This window comes from Pundamilia nyererei, unplaced genomic scaffold (assembly GCF_000239375.1).
Source record: "Pundamilia nyererei isolate P.nyererei 1_Seehausen unplaced genomic scaffold, PunNye1.0 scaffold00103, whole genome shotgun sequence".
NCBI classification, from domain to species: domain Eukaryota; kingdom Metazoa; phylum Chordata; class Actinopteri; order Cichliformes; family Cichlidae; genus Pundamilia; species Pundamilia nyererei.
The window spans coordinates 2,304,675-2,327,155 of record NW_005187504.1 but is presented as its reverse complement, the minus strand read 5'-3'; the positions used below and the strand labels follow the sequence as shown (position 1 = coordinate 2,327,155).

Below are 22,481 nucleotides of genomic sequence, written 5' to 3'. Positions count from 1 at the left end.
AGATTCTTGTGTGTCTTACCACAGTTTTACTTGTTGCTGCTTTATTCCCTTGCTTCAGTAGTTTCAACTGTATTTGATTCATTCATTCACTTGTTGCCCGTTCGCACCTGTGTCTCCGTTTACTCCTGCTTGTGGTCTGTGGTTGTTTCAGATCAGATTCCTTTTCTTACGTTTAACGTTTCTACTTTATTTCTGAATAACAGTCAAATAAAGGCTCACATTTTATTATATCACCTGGGTTGCTCTCCTGACTCCCTAGCAGGATGTTTTTCCATTGATCAGAACATCAGAATTTATCTGTACAATGACAGCTTGTACCACTGACTGTGATCTATTGACTGTTTTTCTATAGAGATGTTTCTAAACACATGGTTTGTGCATGTAGGCTTTTTATTTTATTATTTATTGGTAATGGTAATTGGTAAACCTGATAATTATAGAGAGACAGAGAAAGTGTAGAGGAGCTTAGGTTTCCCTGCACAAAGCTCAAAATGGCCACTTTCATAATAGGGTGGGCAGGACATTCAGCAAGAGCCTTTTGCTCCATATGGAGTCAGAAGGGCTTAATCACATGATTTCCATGTGTCCAGAGATGCGTGCTACAATAAATGAGGTCAGCCTCCAGGTATGGGCTTGAACAGCAGGCAGAGCCTCAGGATGAGCACTGCTTTACACACACACATGCAATGAATGCAAACTAATGCACGTGTAAAGGCCCACACAGTGGCACGCTAATACGTGCACAAAAAACACAGACTGTCTGGCCCCAAAGAAAATGAAGTGATGCAAAATGACACGAGTCGCTCCCGCTTCCGCATGTGACTCATTACACTGGCTCTAAAGATTCACCACTATCTCTGCTGAGAGCAAGAAAACAGGCCAGGTTATCACCACACACATCACCTGAAGTGCACATGAGTCTATTGATCACCAGTGTGATGTGAGGAGGACAGGAAATGAATGTTGTGGTGTTGATGTATTGTGTGTGTGTGTGTGTGTGTGTGTGTTTGAGCAGCTGTGTGTATTTGTAACCACAAAGCTGCACTGATCCATTTTTCGCTGCCAGAGGGCAGAAAAGCACAAGAAGAGCACAACCCCAACACAGCATAAACAAATATGAGCAAGTTTTAAAGATCTTAGCTAATGTGTTAGCAAACAATCAGCTCTTTTCACTGCAGACATGGAGCTTTAGTCTTAGTTATAATTTTAATTTTTGCTCCCTAACTCCTGAGAAAATTATCTGAATATCACCAACTATAGCTTTGAACTCTGCTGGTCTACTTGTGCAGTGCTGCACAAGTCCATGTACAATGAGCAAATTATGAGACAGCAGGCCCCTCCTCATGGGCTGGTAAAAGATTCCCCACCTTCCTACACAGAAGCTGGACTCTGAAACTAGAGAGAAGGTGAGAATGAGCAACAAGGATGTAGCTGTGTATTTGGGTTTGTTTAGTGTCTTTGTCTTAAAGCTTTTAATCTCCCTGTGATCTGCCTGCGTCTTTCATCGTTTGTGGTTATTCTGTATCTCACACTAGGTTTTTTTTCCTGCTGCTCTGTGGTCATTTGGAGTCCTTGGTGCCTTCTTTTCTCTTTCTGATTGTTTTTGCAATATCTTTGGAGTCATTTTGTGTCTATTTCTGTTTGCTTGGTTGGTTTTCCAATAAGAAATGTTAATTTTAAACAGAGGCTTGTGTCTGGTAGGCCTTACCAGTAAATCTTCAGTGTGGGTGCACAGTGGTTTTAGAGCAATGCCACCTAACACGCATTGTTTGCAGAACTGAAAGCACCAAACCCTTGCTAATTCATCCAACCACTAATTTTCTGCTGCTGACCAGATGAGTGTAAATTATGTAACTTATATGAGCTACTAAGGAGATGGTAGAGTCTTTAATAGCAAAAAAAAAGGTGAATCATTCAATTTTAAAAGCATTAATGACTGAATTTAAGCATATGTTAAGATTTTATTTGTATTGTTGTGCAGGTAATGATGGCATTGTTGTCATCTAATATTTGGGGCATTTTAATAAGTAAATGATAATGAATAATAATAATAATAATAATAATAATGGATTGGATTTATATAGCGCTTTTCAAGGCACCCAAAGCGCTTTACAATTCCACTATTCATTCACTCTCACATTCACACACTGGTGGAGGCAAGCTACAGTTGTAGCCACAGCTGCCCTGGAGCAGACTGACAGAATTGGCCATCAGACACTCCCAGTTATGCTCCCAATAATAACATTTGTATAATATATCATTATTCGAGCTATCTTGTTGAAATGGAAAACAGGACCTGCTAAGCCTGCTAATATGCAGCCTATAAAACAAAATGGAAAAAGACCTACAAGTGGATTAAAGGTCTAAATTCAATTTTTACTTGGAGAAATTAATGCAAACATCTTCATTTTTATGTATTTGTGTTTGAATAAACTGTGTTTGTGTGTTTCAAGATATTGTGGCATCTGAACCCATTACTTGTTTTCCTGATGATGTTTAAACAGTTGTGACATTGATGGAAAATATACAATAGCACAAACATAAACTCTACACATGCACACACACACACCTGGGAGAGCACTCAGTAAACTGACCCTGGTTTACCTGTCTGTTGCCAAAACGCCCCTCAGACTTTGGCTTGTCAAACAAGCCCTTATCTCAGGTAACATGAGGAAATCTGACATGTGGGGGAGAAAAAAATTGAAACTCTTAACTGTTTCAGTCAATGAATGATCAATAAAATGATGTTTTCTATTTCATGGAAAGCAAGTAATGAAGCTTTAGAAATACCCCAGGTTCCCTTCAACAGATTAATGAATCATTGAAAACGACCATTACAGCCATATCGCTCAGTAAAGACATTTATTACAAGGTTATATCTCCACCGAGGCTTGAAGAGGAAGCCTTTAATTAACCTTGTCATAAAGTTAACGTTTCTCAGCAGCTAGTTCCCTTTATTTCACGTTCATGCCCTACTCTTCATTCATAATGTAATGCAGCTTTGTAGTCTTTACAGCTTATCCTAAATGGAAAGAGTGACCAAGAGAGAGGATGAATAATCTTTGTCTCTCCTCCTGCCATATAAACTCTGTGTGAGGACTTACCATTATCATCTCCCCAGCCACTCATCGAGACGAGTGATTTGTACTCACATCACTCATCATGACAGAAAAATTACATTATTCATCTTTTGGGCATGAAACCCCCTCAACAGTCCTGGACTGGAGGACAGTAGAGTCGAAGTTAATTGATTTCTTCTGAGGAAATGCTACATGTTTGGGTCGATTAACATATCAAAGACAGAGCTATGGCAAACCTTTGTCTTTTCTTACACTAACCTATGTACCACACATTAAAATAAAACATCAAGTAGTGAATAACAGACCTGCTTCAAAGATGAACCCTAAGAGGACCAACACGTGACATTAGAATAAAATAGATCTGGCATCAAAGGCACCAATGTAGGTTTATTGCACAATTTTAGCCCCCGTTGTGTTGGTGTCAGCTTTTAACATTACCTTTGCATTAGCATTTCAAAAGTGCTCCACAACTTTTAACCTCACTTCACATGTTTCCATTATTCACCATTAAAACCAGTAAGGTTGTGTGGTGTATATATATAATTACTGTTAAAATGATGGATGCAGGTGATCCAAAGGCTCAGGCTTCAGACCTTTCTAAACACTTCATTCACACTTTCTGGTAATTTATTTGTACATTTAGGCTCATCACACTGATCAGAGAAGATGCACCTTCAGACCTTCTTTTTGCAAACAGCAGTCAAACAGAAAAAGTTTGTTTTGATTCTGATGGTGGATAAATTGAGGCGCTCTGTGAGGGCCCGCTATAAGACTGATAAGGATTAAAAAAAAAAAAAAATCTTTGAATGATTCAAATATACATGCTTCAAAAAATCCCTCTTACAGTTGAGGTCAACATGTCATTTTCTCGTTTATTAGGTTTTTTTTGCCTGCTACCTCCAAATCTGACTATGAATAGGCAAAAGATCAGGACTAAATGAACTTCTAAATATCTTTATTTAAAGTATACTTATGACTTTATTCATACCTGGAGTCTACAATCTTTTCCCCCTGACTATACCAGCTAAAGGGCAAATATTCCTAATCTATATTATTACCTCAGTGCAGAAAATTGTCCATGTGCAAACAGATGGTTAGTATTATAAGTGCTAACAGGTTTAGGCCTTAAATTCCTTCTATATCTCAGTGAGATCCACAGCCTCGTTAACCTTTAGCCTACCTGCAACCTGACAAAGGAAACTGCTGAGGAAGGAATAAAGAGAAGTTTAGCCTGAAGGGTGAAATATTCTTCAAAGAACGATGCTCACTAGTTCACTGGCTGACTTCTCGTTGAGAAGGATTTTCCAGCAATATATACATGAAGATGAGAAGAAGAAAAGCTCAAAATCCCTTTGAGCCCAATATTCATGCCAGTCCCAAATTAACATTGAATAATGGCATCCATGTTCTCTTTTATTTTTCAGGCAGCAGGACATCAGTGGCCTGCAGAGACATTATGATGTAGCAGGGCAGGACTTCCTGGATAGCAGACAACTCTATACCAATTCACATCCCGCTAGTGGGACATTCTGTTGCTGATGTGGTAAAGGGTGTTTTAAACTGTTAAAAGGTTGAGTTCAAATTCGTTAGCAGATCAGCGTTCCATCAAAACTTGGTGTCTAGTTCCTCATACAGTAAGTAGTGATATTCTGACTTAAAATTTTCAATATGAGGCACAGATCTTACACATCTGACTTTCTTTCTTTTAAGAATTCATGTCAGGTAAAGAATCACCTCCTTCAATCTCAACAACCCAAGTTTTAAACAAAGGTCTGAAGAAATTTAGGAGGCTTTTTTGGACTTTGCAGTTCTCCCCCCACAGGGTATTTCATCTTGATAATAAAGTACACTTTATTGATCCCCGTGGGGAAATCACTTGTTTTTCTCTGCATTTGACCCATTCACTCAGTGAAGCAGTGGACAGCCACTAAGCAGGCGCCTGAGAAGCAGTGTGTAGGGACGGTACCTTGCTCAGGGGTATCTCAGGGTAGCCGTTCAGTGGATTCGAACCCCCAACCTTCCGATCATGGGGCGACCACTCTACCTACTGAGCTATCCCCTGCCTGCTAATCTTCCTACACATATCTTTGGCCATGAATCTAAAATGTTTGAAAGGCACAAGTATACTGTTTTTTAATTATTACAAATCCATTTGGATAATATTAAGGCTTAAATCAGAGACATGGTCACTTTCTTTGACATACAGCGCATGCTGATATTGGTGTCTGTGGCTGATTGTTGTCTGCCGAGCTTCACCTCTGCTAATTACATACACTGGAATGGATCTTTTTACCCTGTTCTCTTGGTGCATTTTGGAGCATGGAAGTCTAAGACAAATATTATGTCTACCATCAGTTTTGTGGAAAGATATAACATAGCATGCAATTGGTCTGTTACTTCAAAAATTAGCAGGCGTGTGTGTCCATTTATGGCACTTGTATACTTTATGCAGCTTCCATTATCTCATACCTTAGCATTTTACCATCTACTCTAAGTGTAGTGACTTCTGGCTTTACAAAAACCCAATATGACAAGTGCCATTAAATTGAGGCTTCACTCGAGAAAACTGATGTGATGGTGGCTACTTCCATCTTTTATACAGAGTCTATTATGATGTATTGTTCAGGGTTATGACAGCAAAACTGATGTAATGCAGACATTTTGATACACAACAGTAAAACATGTAAAAACTACATTTTCCTTTAGGTGCTTCTGAGTTTTTAGCTCATGGTTATACTAATATGCTTTACTGGAACACTCAGATTGACCCCATCCATTGTTAATGCTGCTAGTGTGGTTTTCCCACTATGACTAGTCACACTGTCCACTGTCCAAAGGCTCATATTGCCTCCCAATTTCACTGGTAGTTGCTTAATTTCCAGTTTGAGGAGATTAAGGCACTTCAGCAGGAAACTAAAGCTATTGAGACACGTTTAGTCTGTAAAATGAACAAAAGGAAATGATACAAAGACTGATCACAAATTTGCAATCACAAACTCAATCCTACACGTTCTGACAAACAATAAAAAAAGTAAAATGTATTACGCACCCATCTAGTAAAAATATGCAGTGCATGACAGAAAGGGGCACTTTAAAAGGGGATTTGTAGTCACGTGAGATTTCCAACACTAAATACGTTCCACTAATACACAAGTCTTCATTATTGCACTGAATTTTGCTTATGTAATCTGAGGAGGTTTATTTTTACACAAGGACCCCGGGGCACACCTGAACACTTTTCTACAGTCTTTACAATACAGCTTTTCATATTTTACTCAAGTGATGCTTTAAGTAGTGGTTCATCAAACAAATACAGACATAGCAGCAAATTGAGTTATTTAACAGATGAAAAAGTATGACTTTCATACTCTGCAGTCATTCTCGACCACTATAATAGCCCTGCCTCTTTATCTGCTGCAGGGTTGTCAAGTACTGAATTGTATTTTGCATTCAGGGCAAAATCTCGACATTTACAAACATATCAGGCCAAATTAAAATAAAATAAGTTTATGGAAATGGAAATCCTTTCCTTATCTTCAGGCAACTAATTTACAAGAAACCTTCATTAAAACAAACAAACAAGCAAAGATTCTACTTTATTATAGCACATAGAAGATGTTGCTGTGAGCACTGAAGGTTAAGACTTCAGACTATCAAGTAACTGTGGTCTGTTGCAACTGCATATCAACTCTGTATTGTTCTGTTTTGATTGTTCTCGTGTTTAAATATTGTTTGTAATCGCTGTTTCCCTGTTATTCTCCTTCAGTCTAACTTGATCCACCGTTCTTCACACGCTGTCGGTACATCCAGAGGAACCTGACTAGTTGAGAAAGTCTCGGTGTTCAGCAGCACCTGGTATGTATGGACTGGAAACCTGATCGTCACCAGGTACAAGAATAGCTCGAGTGGACCTTAAAGGTCATTCCTCTGACCTGCTGCAAACTGTCTATGAACTTCTGTCTCTGCAGAGGAAAACCTTGCTCTACTTGCATTCAGCCATAATATTTCTTTTTCTTAGCTGACAGGTTTTGATTTTAATAACTAGTTGTTTTTAACTATAAGATGCTATAATTAATTAAATAAATAAATAACAAGCACATTAATTTGGGTCAGGTTTACATAGTATTTTACTCTACATGTCTTGAAAGAAGATTACTATGACACTGTGCCAGGGTGTGGTTTGTGGCTCAGCTGCAGGGGAGGGCTGGAGCAGTGGGTTCAGGGTGCGGTGTCAGAGGAGGCTGACACACACCTGAGCTCCATCAACTGATCATGGCTCTTCTATAAAAGATGTGCCGGGACCTGAGGTGGACAAGAGTGTGTGTGCTACAAACAGGGCAGCTGGAAAGTTGCACAGTGAAAAACAGAGCAAAAAAAGCGTGTACAACTGTAAATACTGTTGGTGTCGGGTCTGTCATTTCCACAGACACACAAGACAGTGAGAGGAGAGTCTTCTTTTAGTGTAAATAAATATGGAAGTGTATTTGAGTTTATATAAATAAGATACAAGAAGTGGTCACAAGAGGTGATGCAACGGAGTAAAACCCCATGAGTGTCCTCCCTTCGCCTCTCTTCATGCACTTGTCATAGGCTGACAGGAGCAAGAAAATCAGAAGAGATTAAATCAAAGTGCAAGAGTGCTTCTTCCTATGAGGTATTAGCTTGCTGCCTTTAGGTGATAATCATCTGTCTTTCAAGAATAATATTCAAAAAACTATTATTATTTTTATTTGTTAGGGACATTTTAAATCTACATTAAACATTTGGAGTGAAGCTTGGTGGGTTGCAAAGGGGCTTGCAGGTGCATAGCAACTGCAAGCCTGGTGAAGCAGGTTAATTGGCAGGTCCTTTGTGACTTTGTGTAGAAGGGTATGAGATGATTAATTCACTGATATGGGCTGGCACTGAGATCAGATTAACTTTGCTGGCCTATGCTTTCCTTAGTAGTAGTACTAAATAAATACAATAAATAAATAAACCTTTGCCTAATAGTTATGTGTTCATCCCAAAGTCAAATAATCAAAATATCAAAATAAAAATATATTCCCTCATTTTTTATATTTTGTTACCATGCAGCCAGTCTTTTCTATCCTTCTATTTTTAGGTGGTCTTGAACAAAAGCTCACTAGAATAGTTTTTCTTTCCTCATCGGCTGCCATTTTTAGTTCAGTCCTTGCACCTGACTGTTTTCAGAGGAATCTCTGTTTTTGTATGTAAAGCACTTAACCTGTGGGATGAATCAGTGTAGTGTCTACAAATAACAGAAAATATAGCAAATAGCCAATTTTAAATTCTATCTTTAGCAATTTTTTTATTATCAGACTTGTCCCCGTTTCATGTAGTTGAATGTAAAGAAATGTCAACGATAACACAGTTTGGCAGACATAAAATAGTATACCTACAGCAACAAGGTGATTTCCAGAGAGCTATCAATGGAAAAATTGGCATATCCCGACATGGTAAGAAGTTTGTCCTTAAAAAAATCATTAGAAATTGCACAACTGGAAGGCATAAGAAAAATTGAAAGTCTAAACAATACCCATAGCAGATGAACAGTATCTGAAAGTTGTCTTCATTTGAAAATCTGAAAAAAGATGAAAAATACAGCAAAGACCTCACATGGAACCTCAGAGTTAAATCTGGTCCTTCATTTGATCCATCTACTTTTCTCTGAAGCATCATGAGAAATGCTCTGCAATACCATAAAACAGCAATTTCAGCATGAAAATAATCCCAAACACACTGTCAATGCACTAAAAGTATACCTGGATAGAAAAATACACAGTGGAACACTATCCTGAATCTCAATATTACAGAAGCACAGAATGAAACAAAAGGCAGCCGACAGAGAAGAACTGGATGTCCTTCAAGAACCCTGAAGAACTGATTTTAAAGACCACTTTAGGAAATTACAAGAAAGCTTAGCTGTGAAAGTTCAGGCACCACTGAAGAATAAAGGTGCTTGTTAGAATTGTAAAAACTCAGTTTTCATCTTATATACTGTATTCCAATGTATGTTTGCAGATATTTCAATGTTTTATTGCACTTATTTCCCATCATCCCACAGCACATTACTGTTTTCTATATAAATATGCACATGCAAATGACATTACTGAAAAAGTCTCAGTCTACTATATTCTAACATATAACACATGCACTTACAACATGCTTCATTTATTGATTAGACTATAGTTTGCTTTATTATCTAAATCTGCAGTGTAAGTACAGGTATCAAGGACATGCAATGAGCTAAAAAGTACAATATTTACCACTCGGCTACTTTATACATCACACTTCAACCACATCACATCTATTTAAGGACTTTAAGAACACGCTTTAAAAACACACACGCAAACTACACTGTTACAGTTAAAATTAAAAAGGTAAATTAGCTTCACCTCAACAACACTGTAGACTATTTATAATGACACAACAATGTAATATACAGTAAATTATGGCTTCTGTGTGTCTCTGATAACACTGACTACTAAAGCTGAATTTGAAACACTCAGGAACTTTGAGTACTAATTTGAACTTGAGTATTTCTATTATCACCTACTCCAGTGTAACTATCAATTGTAACTAATCAACAACAAATGTGCCACTTTGCTGATAAAGTGTGAAAACTGAAACCCAGCTGACTTCTTAATTAATCAATTAGTTCATGGCTTTGACTTGTATGTTTCCCAGTGTTCCTCCAGCACTTCTTATCAGTGACTTATTGACACCCCCCTTAGCTCTTCTGTGTCGCCACGTTTCTACTTTTCCACCTGCAGAGAAACACCTTACTGCTACACTTTTCAATCTCCCACTCAGCAGAGTGGCTGGCTGTGGGTGGCACAGCCAGCGTGCGAGCAGGACCCACTCTGACACAGCAGCAGTGTTAGCAGCAGCAGCAGCTGAGCTCCCAGCTCGCCCATGTGCGGCCAGTAGGAGGGGCCATGTGCTGAGGTGTTTGAGAAGGTGATGCCGTAAAAGCGGGCAGTCTGTCGCAAACCAGGTGTTTCTGCGAGGAAGAAGGTGATGTCGTAAAGTGGATGGGAGGGGTGAGGAAGAGAGGAGGTGGGGGGAGGCGGGAGAGACAGGAGGAGGAGGAGGGAGGGAGGTGACTTGCGAGCCGCTGCGTTTCAGACTCAGCGAGAGGATCATGGCGGATGGCCCCAGGTGTAAGCGCAGAAAACAGGCGAACCCGAGGAGGAGCAGCGGTAAGTCCAAACTCCGCCGTAACCGCTGCTGGTCGAGGCAGGCGGGCTGTCGATGAGCTGTCCACCTCTTCTGGGGACTTTTGGAAGTTAGTTGGAGCACATTTCAGGGAGTTTTGGTCCGTATTAGTGCGTTCATATCCCAATGTGGTGGTGTACCGTTATACCTGGCTGGCTTCTCTCTCTCCGCCTAGCGGTGCATGGGGCAAACCCGACTGAGTGAACCGTTATCTGCCTGCTAGAATTACCCGAGGAGCGCTTTTAGACTTGTTTGCATTTTCCACTTTGCTCTTTGTTTTTTCCACTTTTCTTTTTTTTTGGGTCAGTTTTGTAACGACGGCAGCACTTGGCGGCAGGTTGCGGGGCTTTCGCATAACAACGTGGCCCGCTGAGCGCAGCTTGTAGTTGAGAGTGTGAGCTTTTAGGGCGAGGTTGTTGCGGTGTTAGTTAGTTTCATGCTAACTTGCTGCTTGCTCGGCCCCCCTGACGGAGCTGGTGGTCGCTCTCTGTTGAAGATAACTTTACTTTATGGGTGTTGTTTTGATGGCCGGATGGTGGATCACGCTGTTGTGGTGGACTTATTTATTTATTTATTTATTTTTGTGCTGCTCCGGTGATGGCAAAGACATGGGATGTTTATTTCAAGTCCACTTTACCCCTCCCTGCTCCAACTGCAAGTACACATGCTGTCGTACTTAAGGTAAGCATGTATATTGTAGTTTACTCTGCAGAAGTAGGTAGGTTTCGCGAGTTTATTTTCACGCGTGCATGCATTTAGTCTCCGTTTGAACCAGCGTACCTTTATTCATTTAGCATTTTCTCCTTATTCGGCGTGCTTTTTCTCGATTCCCTCGCAGATTGCTTCAATTACACGTTTTCGACTTTTGCTTCTTTTACTGGTAAATTCGGGTTTGTTTACACGCCACAATACTGGAAATATATATTGTTTTTGCTGCTTTTTATGTATTAAAAGGAAATAATACGTAATTACCGGTTAGCTGCTTAGTGGTGTTTATACAGGATCGCGGGGATTTATCTCACATATCTCATTATGAAAACGATCTCATTCTTTTTACGAAGTAAAGAAAGTGTAAATAGAGTTTGGCTCCAAAGGACTGTCTAAATTTAACGTTATTACACCCACCTACATCCGGACTCCCTCATTGGCCAGTTCCTTACCTGTACTCTCCCCCTCTTTCGTTGCATCCACCAATAAAAAAAGTAAACCCATAAATATATATATTTTTGGGTACCGTTATGAGGCATGGTGTGTCTGTGAGCCGAGGGGCTGGAAAGCACCTTTTTCCCCCTCCTGCTGACGACACGACGGTGACTCTGCGCGTCTACACGGGAGCCATCATCATCATCACCATCATCATCATCATGTTTACCTGAACGCGGATAACGGGGCTGACCAATGGCCTATAAATAAACACAAATAACACCTGCGGCTCTCGACCGTTCACGGAACAGGATCTGCTCGCCGTTTCCTAAAAGCTCTGCGTGTCGTGAGGAGCCAGAAAAACCGCTCCAAATGTCAACTTGTGCAGGTAGACGTGATTATTTAAATATTTATTTCTGGTACTTCTCACCGTGTGCACCGTGCCAGCTTCGAATGGTTGCTCGTCTCCCCTTTTTTAAACAACCCCTCTTTATTCTGGCGGTGTTTATGTCATCGACACGTTTTTCTGACCCACTTGAACATGATCTATCCCCCTTTTATGTATTTTTTGTGGGACCGGTTGCCTCGTTTGTTCGAGTGCACCCCCACAGCTCTCCGTGTGTGTGTCTGCTCTGGAAAATGAGCGGGGCATAAGGTGGCTATTCTTCCCCTATTCCTCACCATGTGCGATAACAGTGTTGATTATGTGGCTCACCGTCAAACCTCCCGTGTCCATCCATTGTGCTGATAGTTCGTTATACAATTTCCCGAGCAGTGTGCGGAAGGGAATGGCGGTCAGTACCATTACTGCAGTGAAGGCGGGGTTGCTGCTTTTTTTCTGGACCGGAGACAGCCAGGTACGCAAGGTGATGCAACACCTATAAAGGTGTATTTTCACCGATTTTCTCGTGGCGATCTCGGCGTTTAAGCCACGGTTTCTTGATGGGAATGCTTCTTAGCTCCTCATTTCTGTACATCCTCTAAAATTTGAGGTGAAACGAGCCTGTAACGGGAAAGGAGCGCATCCCGGTCCGTGTAATGGGGCGCACAATCAAGATGGCAAAAGGTGTTGTGATTCAGTGCGCAGCGCTTTCATGTGCTGCAGGTGAAACTCATCCGCCTTCTGCCTTTCGGTTCGTTTCCACCCTTCCTCTTTACACGTGTGTGTTTTCTTTTTCGTTTCCTGTTACCTTTTGATCCAGGTGGCACACACGATGTTTGTCCTCAGCTACCTCTTCGATTTTTAAAAGAGCTGATGTACCAAATATTAGCCTGTGCTAATGTACCATGACCTCCAACCAGTCGTCGTCACCGTGATGTGGCAACCAGCTGCTGATTTAATCAACTAAAGTCCCTGAAAAGCTTCTTTCTTTGTCACGTTAAAATGCTCACCTTACCTGATATATAAATGGACCCTTTATAATTAAATAAAGCTGGATTACTTCCTCATCCTTGGTCTTGCAGGTGATAACTCAGGTTGCTTAGGTAATTTTAGCTAGATTTCACCTTTTAGATTTTACTCATTAAGGAGGATGACATCTTAATTAGGTATATGCTGATTCATTTTGTGATTAAATGTTTGTATATTTTCCCTATAAATTATCACATATTTACCAAAGATGCTTATTATAATTTCATTAATCCCCAGATAACATTTTCAAGTTGCTGACTTTGTAGAATTGCAGTGGTTTATGTTTTTTTTTTATGTTGTGTACATATCAGACATATATGTGGCCTTCTACAGTTATTGCATCAGGTAAGAATGAAAACAGAAGCACGTTTTTGATCGGTCAAATATGTATGTATAGGTTTTTGAGGAAGCAAGGAGATGATACACCTGTCAGATTCTGTCTGTTATGAATGTCCATTAGATGTCACTTACATCATCAGCTGTATTTATTTGATCGATTGGGTTCTGATTGCTTTATTAAGTCCCGGTCTACTTTATGTTTGGGAAGACAAGTAGATTTTTAGCATCCGTGCAACTGCTTTGTTATCACTTAGTCTGATTCTAGTGCAGAATCAGAGTAGGACAGAGCATTGTGTGTGACTCAGGTGTACCAAAGCTCCACTGCCACAAGTTTGATGTCTCTGTTTTGCAATAAACTGCCAGAAAAGCAGTAAGCTGTAAGTTTGTGTGTGTTTCTGACGCATTAAAAAATTTGCTACAGCTTTCCAATCCCATCACTAGCTTGTTAATTTTTTTTTAAACGCTGTAGATCAGCAAATGCTTAAAAAATAATAACAATCTGTCAATTTTTGGTAAAGCACACAGTCTCTATACTACTGCAGCCCTATTGCTGTGCTCCACAAACAGTAGAGAGAGAACCTAGATTAAGCTTAAAAAGCAATAGCAGTCATTTCAGATGCTGGAAATAGAGGCTGTTTACTTTTTTATTAATAATATTACCTAATCAACTAAAAGAATATGAGAATGGTTCTTCAATTAATCTTCTGTCAGTAGAACAATCAGGTAATTGTTTATAGCTCTGCTCCTAACAACTCACATTTGCCTGGGTCCAGTCTGCCTTGTTCCCTTTAATTAAGTTTTTATAATGAATCATAGCACATTTTACAGTTACACGTTAGAAGAATGACTGAAATCACTGATAGCTGTATTGTACATTATTAGCCTAATATCTGCTTTGTTTATGTTCTAAGGACCCATTTATGACTTCATTTGTCTTCCTCTTGCTCGAAATCTCCAGTTTGATTTTTTGCATTTCTTTACTTTGGACAATTAGGTTTTACTGAACCAGAGCGCTTAACAAAAACATTAGCAGATCGTTATCAGATGGAGCAGGTAATCTGTCACTGATAGAAGTCAAGTTGGCGATGATAGCGATCTGCTTCCAGACCTTGTAATTTAAGCTAATCATTGACTGTGGTCTTTGCTGCAGTGCCTCCTCTGGAGCTAGTTAGGAACCAAAAGATAAAAAAACTACATAATTTGATTTGTCTTTGACTCATATTATTTATGTATGAGCAGCACAGAATGTCAGGTTTAACATCTTCACGTCTGGTTTTTGTCATTTTCTGGAGTTGTGCCTTTATCCATTAATAACAAGCCACATGGCAGTTTTCTTGAAAGAGCACTGGGTCTCATTTCCACTTGTCTCTGTGCTGTGATATTGTGCCACCCAACTTCAAATAGCATTGTTCTCGCCTATCTAAACAAACTAAACCCAACCTGTCTGGTTTTAATGATAGCTGGCAGAGAGCTTGCCTTCCTCTGGCTCTCAACATAAATGATTTTCCTGTGAACATGTCGATGCAAAAGCCAAGCAAAGACCTCCAGTAACCCTCATTTTTTTCCAAGATGAAGTTAATCTGTACATTTAGTGCACATAAAACAAATATACTATTTTTGAAGTATATAATACAGATGTCTGGCAGGAAAAAGAGCTCAAGCTAAAGTGTGAAGTTGTTTTTGCCATGCTAACTGTCTGCAGTACAACTGTAAATGGCAGGTGTGTGCCCTCCATGTGCCCTGCCTGTTGCTGCCGCTGCTTTGGTCACGGCTTCATCATCCAGTGCCTTTAAAGTGCTGCACTCTCAGCTGGGCTGTAATCTAACACTGCAATTTAGGGACTACAGGAATGCAGCCTGGTGTTAACATACCTTGACAGGATAAACACAGCGGCCTACTCCCAGGCTTGGATACTCATACTGTACGTAAAAGCAAGCCAGGACTCTGCCGTCACCACCGTCTGTACTCTGGAAGTGAGAGTTGTTCTCGGAGTGATTGCTGATGGGGTTGTTTTTGTTTAGGTTGCCATTTTGATTTCAGCTGTACCTCTAGAATTGATGTTGTGCTAATGCAAATATTCTTAGTCATAATCAATATTTAACTGGCAGATGTGCATTTGGAGAAATGACATGCAGCATTGCCAGTAGAATCAATGCTGCTGCAGTGACAGACAGCTTTCAGTGACTCTTCTCAGTGACTGCTCTTTAATATCAGGTCAACAAAACAGACATTTCTTGGTGTGAATCAGTGAATGCTGGGCCTCTTTGATCAGGCTGCTGTTGTTTGATGTGTGGATGAATGGCATTTTCCTTCTCCCTCGTATTTATGTGCACTCCTCTCTAGTTGCCGTATTGCACTGTTAATGTCTTGCATGTTGTGCCACCAAGCTTCGCCTGATTGTGAAAGGACCATAGCTGCTATTTAATTGAGCTTATTATCTGAAATCACTGCTTGATATTTCACTGTGCAGGACTGTATTTTTGGTGCAAAGCAACACAGAAAAGCTGCACACATACTTTCGTTACGGGAAGATGGGTTGCATATAAAAGTGGCAGCCTGTTTAATAGGTCTCTTTTATCTTTATGTCTGAACTATATTCTTGAGGTCACCCTCAGGTGCTCCAGTTGCAGCTGTCTTTCACACAGTCCCACAGAGTCATGTGAGGCCTCAGAGGTAATGCTGAACATTTATTTGCAAGCTAACACTGGCTGTTCCACTCATTAGATTAGCTGGGTATCAAATGATTGACGTTATAATGGCTTATAATTGCATTTAGCAAATGGAATTACACAAAATCCAAGTTGTTTCTGTAATGCAACCCTGTATTTTTATCTGCACATGCTCTAGCCAATGCAGTTGTTGCATGTAAGGCTATTATTTTTAATATTACTTGAGTGTTATGTGAACACTTACTCGCACAGCCGCCTCTGCTGTTTGTGAGGGAGATGAGCGCTTCAGAGGGAAGTGGTCTGACTGGTATTAGAAGTGGTTGTGGTCAACATTAGCTGTTAATTGATCTATGGCCAGTGATCATTGAAGTTACTTTCTCCTTGTGCTAAAAAGCCTGAAGCTGTGTGTGTGTGTGTGTGTGTGTTTCCTTTGCACAAATGGGGCTATGGAATGACAAAGCACTACAGGATGTCTTTAGCCGCTCAGCTTTAGCCCCTCCCTATCGCTTTTTATGGTCCAGAGGGGGAGGTGCATCAGGGCTAACTGATGCTGCTGCTGTGACTAATTGAGCTCTGTGTGTGTGTGCATTGTGTATTGTGGGGATGTTAGCATCAAGGTGGGAAGCTGCTACTTTCCTCCAGGCTTTGCATGACAACACAGACTTGCTTGTTTGGATTTACATGCATTAACAAAGTGCCTGTGAGGGAACATCAGCGGTTCCCGCTGAATGCTGTTGCTTCAATTAGATGACGTGTGCTGATAAAGGCACCTTGACAGATCAGGCACGGAAAGTGAAGGCAGCCGACTCATTGTGGCCTAATCGAGGCGTGTGCATTAGATTTGAATGGCTGTTTAAGCTTTTAAGCTTTCTGAATTGTACAGTGTTTCTGTAGTGCTAGCTTTAAATCAGATAAAAGAGTCAGACAGTTCATTAGGTTGAAGTTTGTATGGTGTATCTGTTGGTAACAAATGTAAACATCAAAGTTAAATGTGAATACGTCGATGAGTTTATCACAGTCAGCAGGAGGAAACACAAATCACATCATGAAGGACGTCGGGACTAAAAGCTGCCAAATCATGTGGGGTTACCATCTTTGGTGAACCTTTCTGAACAAGAGAGCTGCTGAACGTAGCTCTTTCTATGAATTGGTAAATATAAAACAATCAAACAACAACAAAAACGGTAACACAGTCAGGTATTTGATAGCTATACTGTCAGTTTTCTTCATTTCAAGTCACTGTTACATTTATTGCTTTGGTTGTATTCATGTTTTATGCACATTAAAAAGCTGATCAGATACTATATTTGAACGAATGGCCCAAACAGGGAGTATTGGAAAGCTGATAGTTTTTAATGCTGTCTATCCGTGATCAGGTTAATAAAACACGAGTCCTTTTTGATAGATATCCAGCAGTGACTCATGTGCTCCACTTAGATTTGTAAAGTCAACACAGAAATCTGTTGAAGTAGTGCACCACGACCTTATCGAAAAGCAGAGCAGCTTCTCCACCTTTCAGCGGACGTTATTACCTCATCCTCTACATTTGTGTGTGATCAACATAAGAAACATTTTCTTTTGTAGCAGCTTCTTTTGATGCGTCGCATTCATGTTGCCTTACTGTACATGTGTGAAGGCTCTGAGGTAAACCCAATATAGCAGCAACAATCACAATCAACTTATTAGCTGTGCTGGCTTGACAGATGACTAAAAACATGACCCAGCCCAGCCGTGCCTGTTGTCATGCAGGTGTGAGCGCTTTGCCCCTGCAGCTCGTGAACACTCAACGTGAGACTTATTTTTAGTCAAGGTGAAAAGGAAATGGTGCGGCGCCCTCTGATTTAACATGAAACTGAGAGCAACTAATTGTGTCATTCAGGCTGCAAAGAGCAGAGTTGTCTAAATAAAGATAAAAAAAAAAAAGATGCAGGCAAATTCTGTGTCCTTCACGGCGAGGTCAGAGGTCAGTGGAGCAGCCCTCAAGCTGTGTTATAGCAGAAGGTACAGTACAAGATGCCGTATGCTGAGAGAAACTGTGCAGCGGTGACCAGAATGAGGATGCTCAGAGTTTCGGTGTTAATTTCTTTCTGTTCTGCATGAAGATTACAAGGAAGTAGTCAAAGAAAAGGCTGTGAAAACTAAACTGTGCCTGTTTATTAATGTCATTTTGAAAGAGCTCGCTTTAAAATGTGATGACGTCTTTGTCCATTAAAACATGTTGTTTTGTAGGTGTCCATCATCATCACCACGGCGTTTCTGCATTAGCACTAAATAATACCTTTGTTCTGTTAGTTGCTACTGTAAAAGCTGCATTTACTTTAGCAGATTCTATATTCCTTTCAGTCATCCTGTGCTTCATGCTGCTGAAAAAAAGCAAGACTGTAGTCATTATTCTTCCCAGAAAACAAAATGTTTTGAGAGGCACCAGAAAGCTCATTTTCTGCCGTGTCATATTAAAATAAGATTATCGTTAGGCCAAATCCTTCTGACTTTACAGCGCCGTTAAAAATCGATGTTTTGAATACAAAGTTTGCTCTCTGCCACCTACGCTCTAAACAAAGCCAAATGTGGAACCAGAACTGAAAATTACCTCCAGCGCCACCAGTGCATAAAATCTCGGAGGAACTGCCAAACGTCTTACAGGTGGTCTAACCCGTTTTCACAATTAACACGCTTTGCTGTTGCCTTTTTTTGTTCCCTTTCTGCCACCTGAATATTCATGCATTCGAGAGGTTCCCCTAGCAGCTAAGACTTTAATCTGTACGGTGGGAGGGAGGCCGATCTTCTGCTGCTGCTGACCACCGCCTTAAAATAATGCATACGTGTTCATTTATAAGAGCGCTTTAATGCACTCAGATATTGAATGCATTAACTCTTTTGTGAGATTTTGTGGGTTATGTTTGTGTTTGTGTGTGTGTGTGTGCGCGCGTGCAGGCAAGTGTGTTCAAAAGAAAGAGTCCCATTCAAAGTCCTGGGAGAGGGGGAGCACTCGTTTCGCACTCAGCCGGTGGGAAACTCCTCTCCTTCTTCTTTGGCGGTGGTACAATTTGCATACCCTGCCATCCTCCATTCTCTTTTCTTCTTCTGCCGGCGGAAAAGGAGAACAGAGGAAATCAGTGAACGCCGCCTCCAGGCAAAGTGCCGATCCGAGGGCGAGGGCGCCGTACAGTAGAGATCAAGCTGATTTGTAATTTTTGCGTGTGCTGGTCACTGAAGTGGAGTGCCACCTGCCTGTGATAGGCTATACTCGCTTTGATATACTGTTTAAAATTGGGACACTTCTCAAAGGTAAACCAAAAAGCGACAGGTGTGGGGAGGCTGGTGCAAAAAATGCACGCAGAGCTGAGAGCAGAGTAAAAGTGGAAATGAATAAACTAAAGTGCAGTAATGTGCACAGCAGTGGAATCATTACAAAAATAAAACCTAAGTTCACTTCTGATCTCCACATTTGACACAATACAGAACTAAAGAGTTTTTCTACTCTTACTACCACTGAGTCATAGCAGCAAGCTGAGCTGTAGTGACTGTTTGAGTAATGAGCTGGTCAGCTGACTAAACATTAGACATACACCAATGAATCAGGTTTTGTAATGCCAGATTTGCATTATGTATCTCCGCTCCAGAAGTGGAAAAATATATATTCTGCAAAATAAACGACTTTAAAGTTTTTAGTTCTGTCTGACAGTAACCTTTCAGACACCATTTTCTTTACTTCTTGCATCTGAAATGTGCATCCCTTTGTGTTTCTTTGCTTATTTGAGAGCAAATGTGAGTATTTTTTTACTTTCTGTTTGACGTCACTGTGATTAATTCCATTTCTGTTTTCATTCTTCATAGTAAGCCACTTCCATCCAAACCAAAAAAAGAAAACAATATAAAAAAAAAAAACTGTAGGAGTAGGAGGGCGACGTCCTGGCAGCGCTTCTGGTCTCAGGAGACATAAATCAAGAGCAGTGGACAGGTGGGTTAGGAATGGCCCGACTCATTAAAGACACTCCTGAGACTCAGAGGAGTGTCCCAGCAGTCCTGCTGTGCTGCTGCTTGGACTGGAAGAAAGATTGGAGAAGAGATTGGAGGCAAAGCTGAGCGATTTATTCTCACCTTTCACACTGCTGCTTGAACACTTGCTGTGTTGACTCATAATTTTGAGTCTTCTTGTCGAAATGGGTGTTTTTAGGTTTATTGATATAACACATGTCTGCTCGATCAACAGAAAGTTAATTGGAAACTAAAAGACTCATGTTTGTTTTCTTTTTGTAACAAAAATGCATTTGACAGTTTAGACTTCTCAAATCCAGAATGAAAATGTCTCTTTTTGTGTCTTTTGATCTGTTGTTGGGACAAAAGAAGTTGCTTGCAGGACACATCTTTCATTGGTTCTGTTGCCTGTAGTTTTTGTGGTTAAGCTACTCTTTATTGTGGGGTTCACTCCCTTCCTTCACTTGCCACATAGGAGGCATAGAAGCTGAATAAGTTAGGAGAGAACAGAGGATTTGATTAGAGACGTGGATTGTGAACTCTGTCTCTCATCTGTTCTGTATCCCGTGGGCTTGATTTGCTGTCCGTGGAGCCAGCAGGATGATGTATGAAGCTTGTGAAAGCGAACACCAGAAGGTGGAACGCACCTCGCTTGCACACACGATCTGAAAGTCTATTCAAATCTATTAGACTGTCATTGTAGATTTAGATTAGTTTGTTGATGCAGGAGAACATTAAGCGCCGTTCTTTTTAAATTATGCAAGCAAATTCACAGTCGAGAGAAAGAGAGAGCTGGAGTGGCTGAAAGAAAGGGAGTGTTGTTATTGAATTACAGGTGATGGCTGCTAATTGGGCCCTCCAGAGATTGTGTGTGTATGTGTGAGGCTCTAGGGATGGAGGGTTGATGAAGCTGTTAGGGTAAAGTGCGGGGCCCCTGTGTGCTCCCTGAATGCTGTGCTTTAGAGTCTGTCCCGTCCCTGCGGAGGAGTGCTAATGGAGGCCACACAGCCCTCATGAATTACTCCCAGACTGGAAGGATGAAGGGCCGATGGAGCCGGAGGTGACGCTGCGGTAATTGAGGTGGCTTGCTGCGTGAGAAGATCGCACGGGTTTTGATGGGCTGTAGGCAAGAAGCAACACGTTTGTACTGAAGCTGTGACAATAACCACATTAGCACTCCACAGTGGTTCTTGGCAGGGTGTCAGCACTATCTGAAAGTCATACTCTGCAAGCATTTTATTTGAATATGTGTTTTTGCTGCTGTTATTGAATCACGCCGTGATAGCGACTCAGCCTATAGCGACTCTGTGACAGTTTTGCACAGATTTGGATTCTATTCCTGGCAGTAGCAGTGTTTGTGTCTTAATCTCCAAGTGCTTTGTGACAAATATAATTGAGGAATTTAATGAACTTCCTCTCGTCACACAGGCACACTGTAATTCCACACTCTTGGACCGCAGCTGCTATTTTTTTGTGCTACTTTGAAACCTTGGGGAGCTTGGTGTGGTATCACGTGAAGCAGCTAGCCACCTCCAGACGTTTCTGTTAAGAGCGACCCTTCCCTGGCTCGTCAGAGCAAAAGAAGAACTGTCATCACCAGGTGTAGTCCAAAACTGGAATTCATCTGGAGGAGGAGACTAAGTCATATCGAAGATCAAAATAAAAGCAAGGGGATTTTCCACTAGCATACCAATTGTGGTAGTCATCGTTTTAACGGACTGATGAAAAAACAAAAAATAAAAAAAATGCAAAAATGACTCATCGAATGGTTGATAAATGTGCAAAATATTTCCTGGTTCGACCTTGTGGAATAGAAGTGAGTAAAAATACTTTCAAATATATATATTTAGGGTTTAGGATTGAAGGTTGTCACCAAAGACACTTTTTAACATTAAGGGGCTTTTTTGATCAGCTTAAGCAGTAGTAACTCTCTCCAGATGCAATCAGTTAAATTCAATTTATTTATATAGCGCTAAATCACAACAACATTGGTGTCAAGGCGCATTATATGGTAAGGTAAGGATCCTAATTTTGCAGTGATTGGACCCTTCAGGAGCAGAAATGAACGCTACAGGAATAAACAGAGAATAAACATGGACAAGAAAAAAAAGCCGTGAATATCTTCGTGCAGCATCCATACTTGATGAGGACATTTGGCGATAGTAGTTTTTAATCAAACGGTGCTTAAAGTGTGATTTTGTGTCCCTCATTTGTGTCCCAGGCAGTAGCAGCTGAAATGTTTTGTATTTCATATCCTAGTAGATGTAGAGCTGAAACTATTTGTTCATCAGTTGGTTAACATGGAGCATATTCAGCTGCTCAGCTGTAAGGCTTTTCTTTGTTTCACAGGATATTCATTTTTGACATTTTATTGATCAAATTGATTCAGAAATTCAATTCGAAAGCAGCAGCTGTTTTCTAGTTTCATGGTTGAATATTAATTCATAAAAAACTACAGGTCATTGGAGTAAAAATCGTCTCCTTCCTGTTTTTACTGCTTTTATTCTTTTCTGGATTTATGGTTATTTCCCGTTCGCTTTGTTTTTTTTGGTGAGCATTCAGGATATATAGGACACACAGTCTTCTCCGGTGCAGCTGAGAACGCCGCTGTGCTTACGCACTTATATTTCTGTTGATCAA

The 22,481-nt window shown here is 40.6% G+C and overlaps 1 protein-coding gene across 2 annotated transcripts in view; it reads left to right on the top strand.

The window, feature by feature from the left end:
- Positions 1 to 10,013: 10,013 nt before the first annotated feature.
- Positions 10,014 to 22,481, top strand: part of LOC102213406 (zinc finger E-box-binding homeobox 1-like) — a 72,737-nt gene continuing 60,269 nt past the window's right edge. Inside the window, exon 1 of one of the 2 annotated variants that reach the window (XM_005740763.2) lies at positions 10,014 to 10,285. In XM_005740763.2, the coding sequence (XP_005740820.1) occupies positions 10,228 to 10,285 (58 nt within the window). In that variant the 5' untranslated portion in view covers positions 10,014 to 10,227. Of the gene's footprint in view, positions 10,286 to 11,550; positions 11,833 to 22,481 lie in introns of those variants that run through there. The other variant, XM_005740764.2, reaches the window with a different exon arrangement.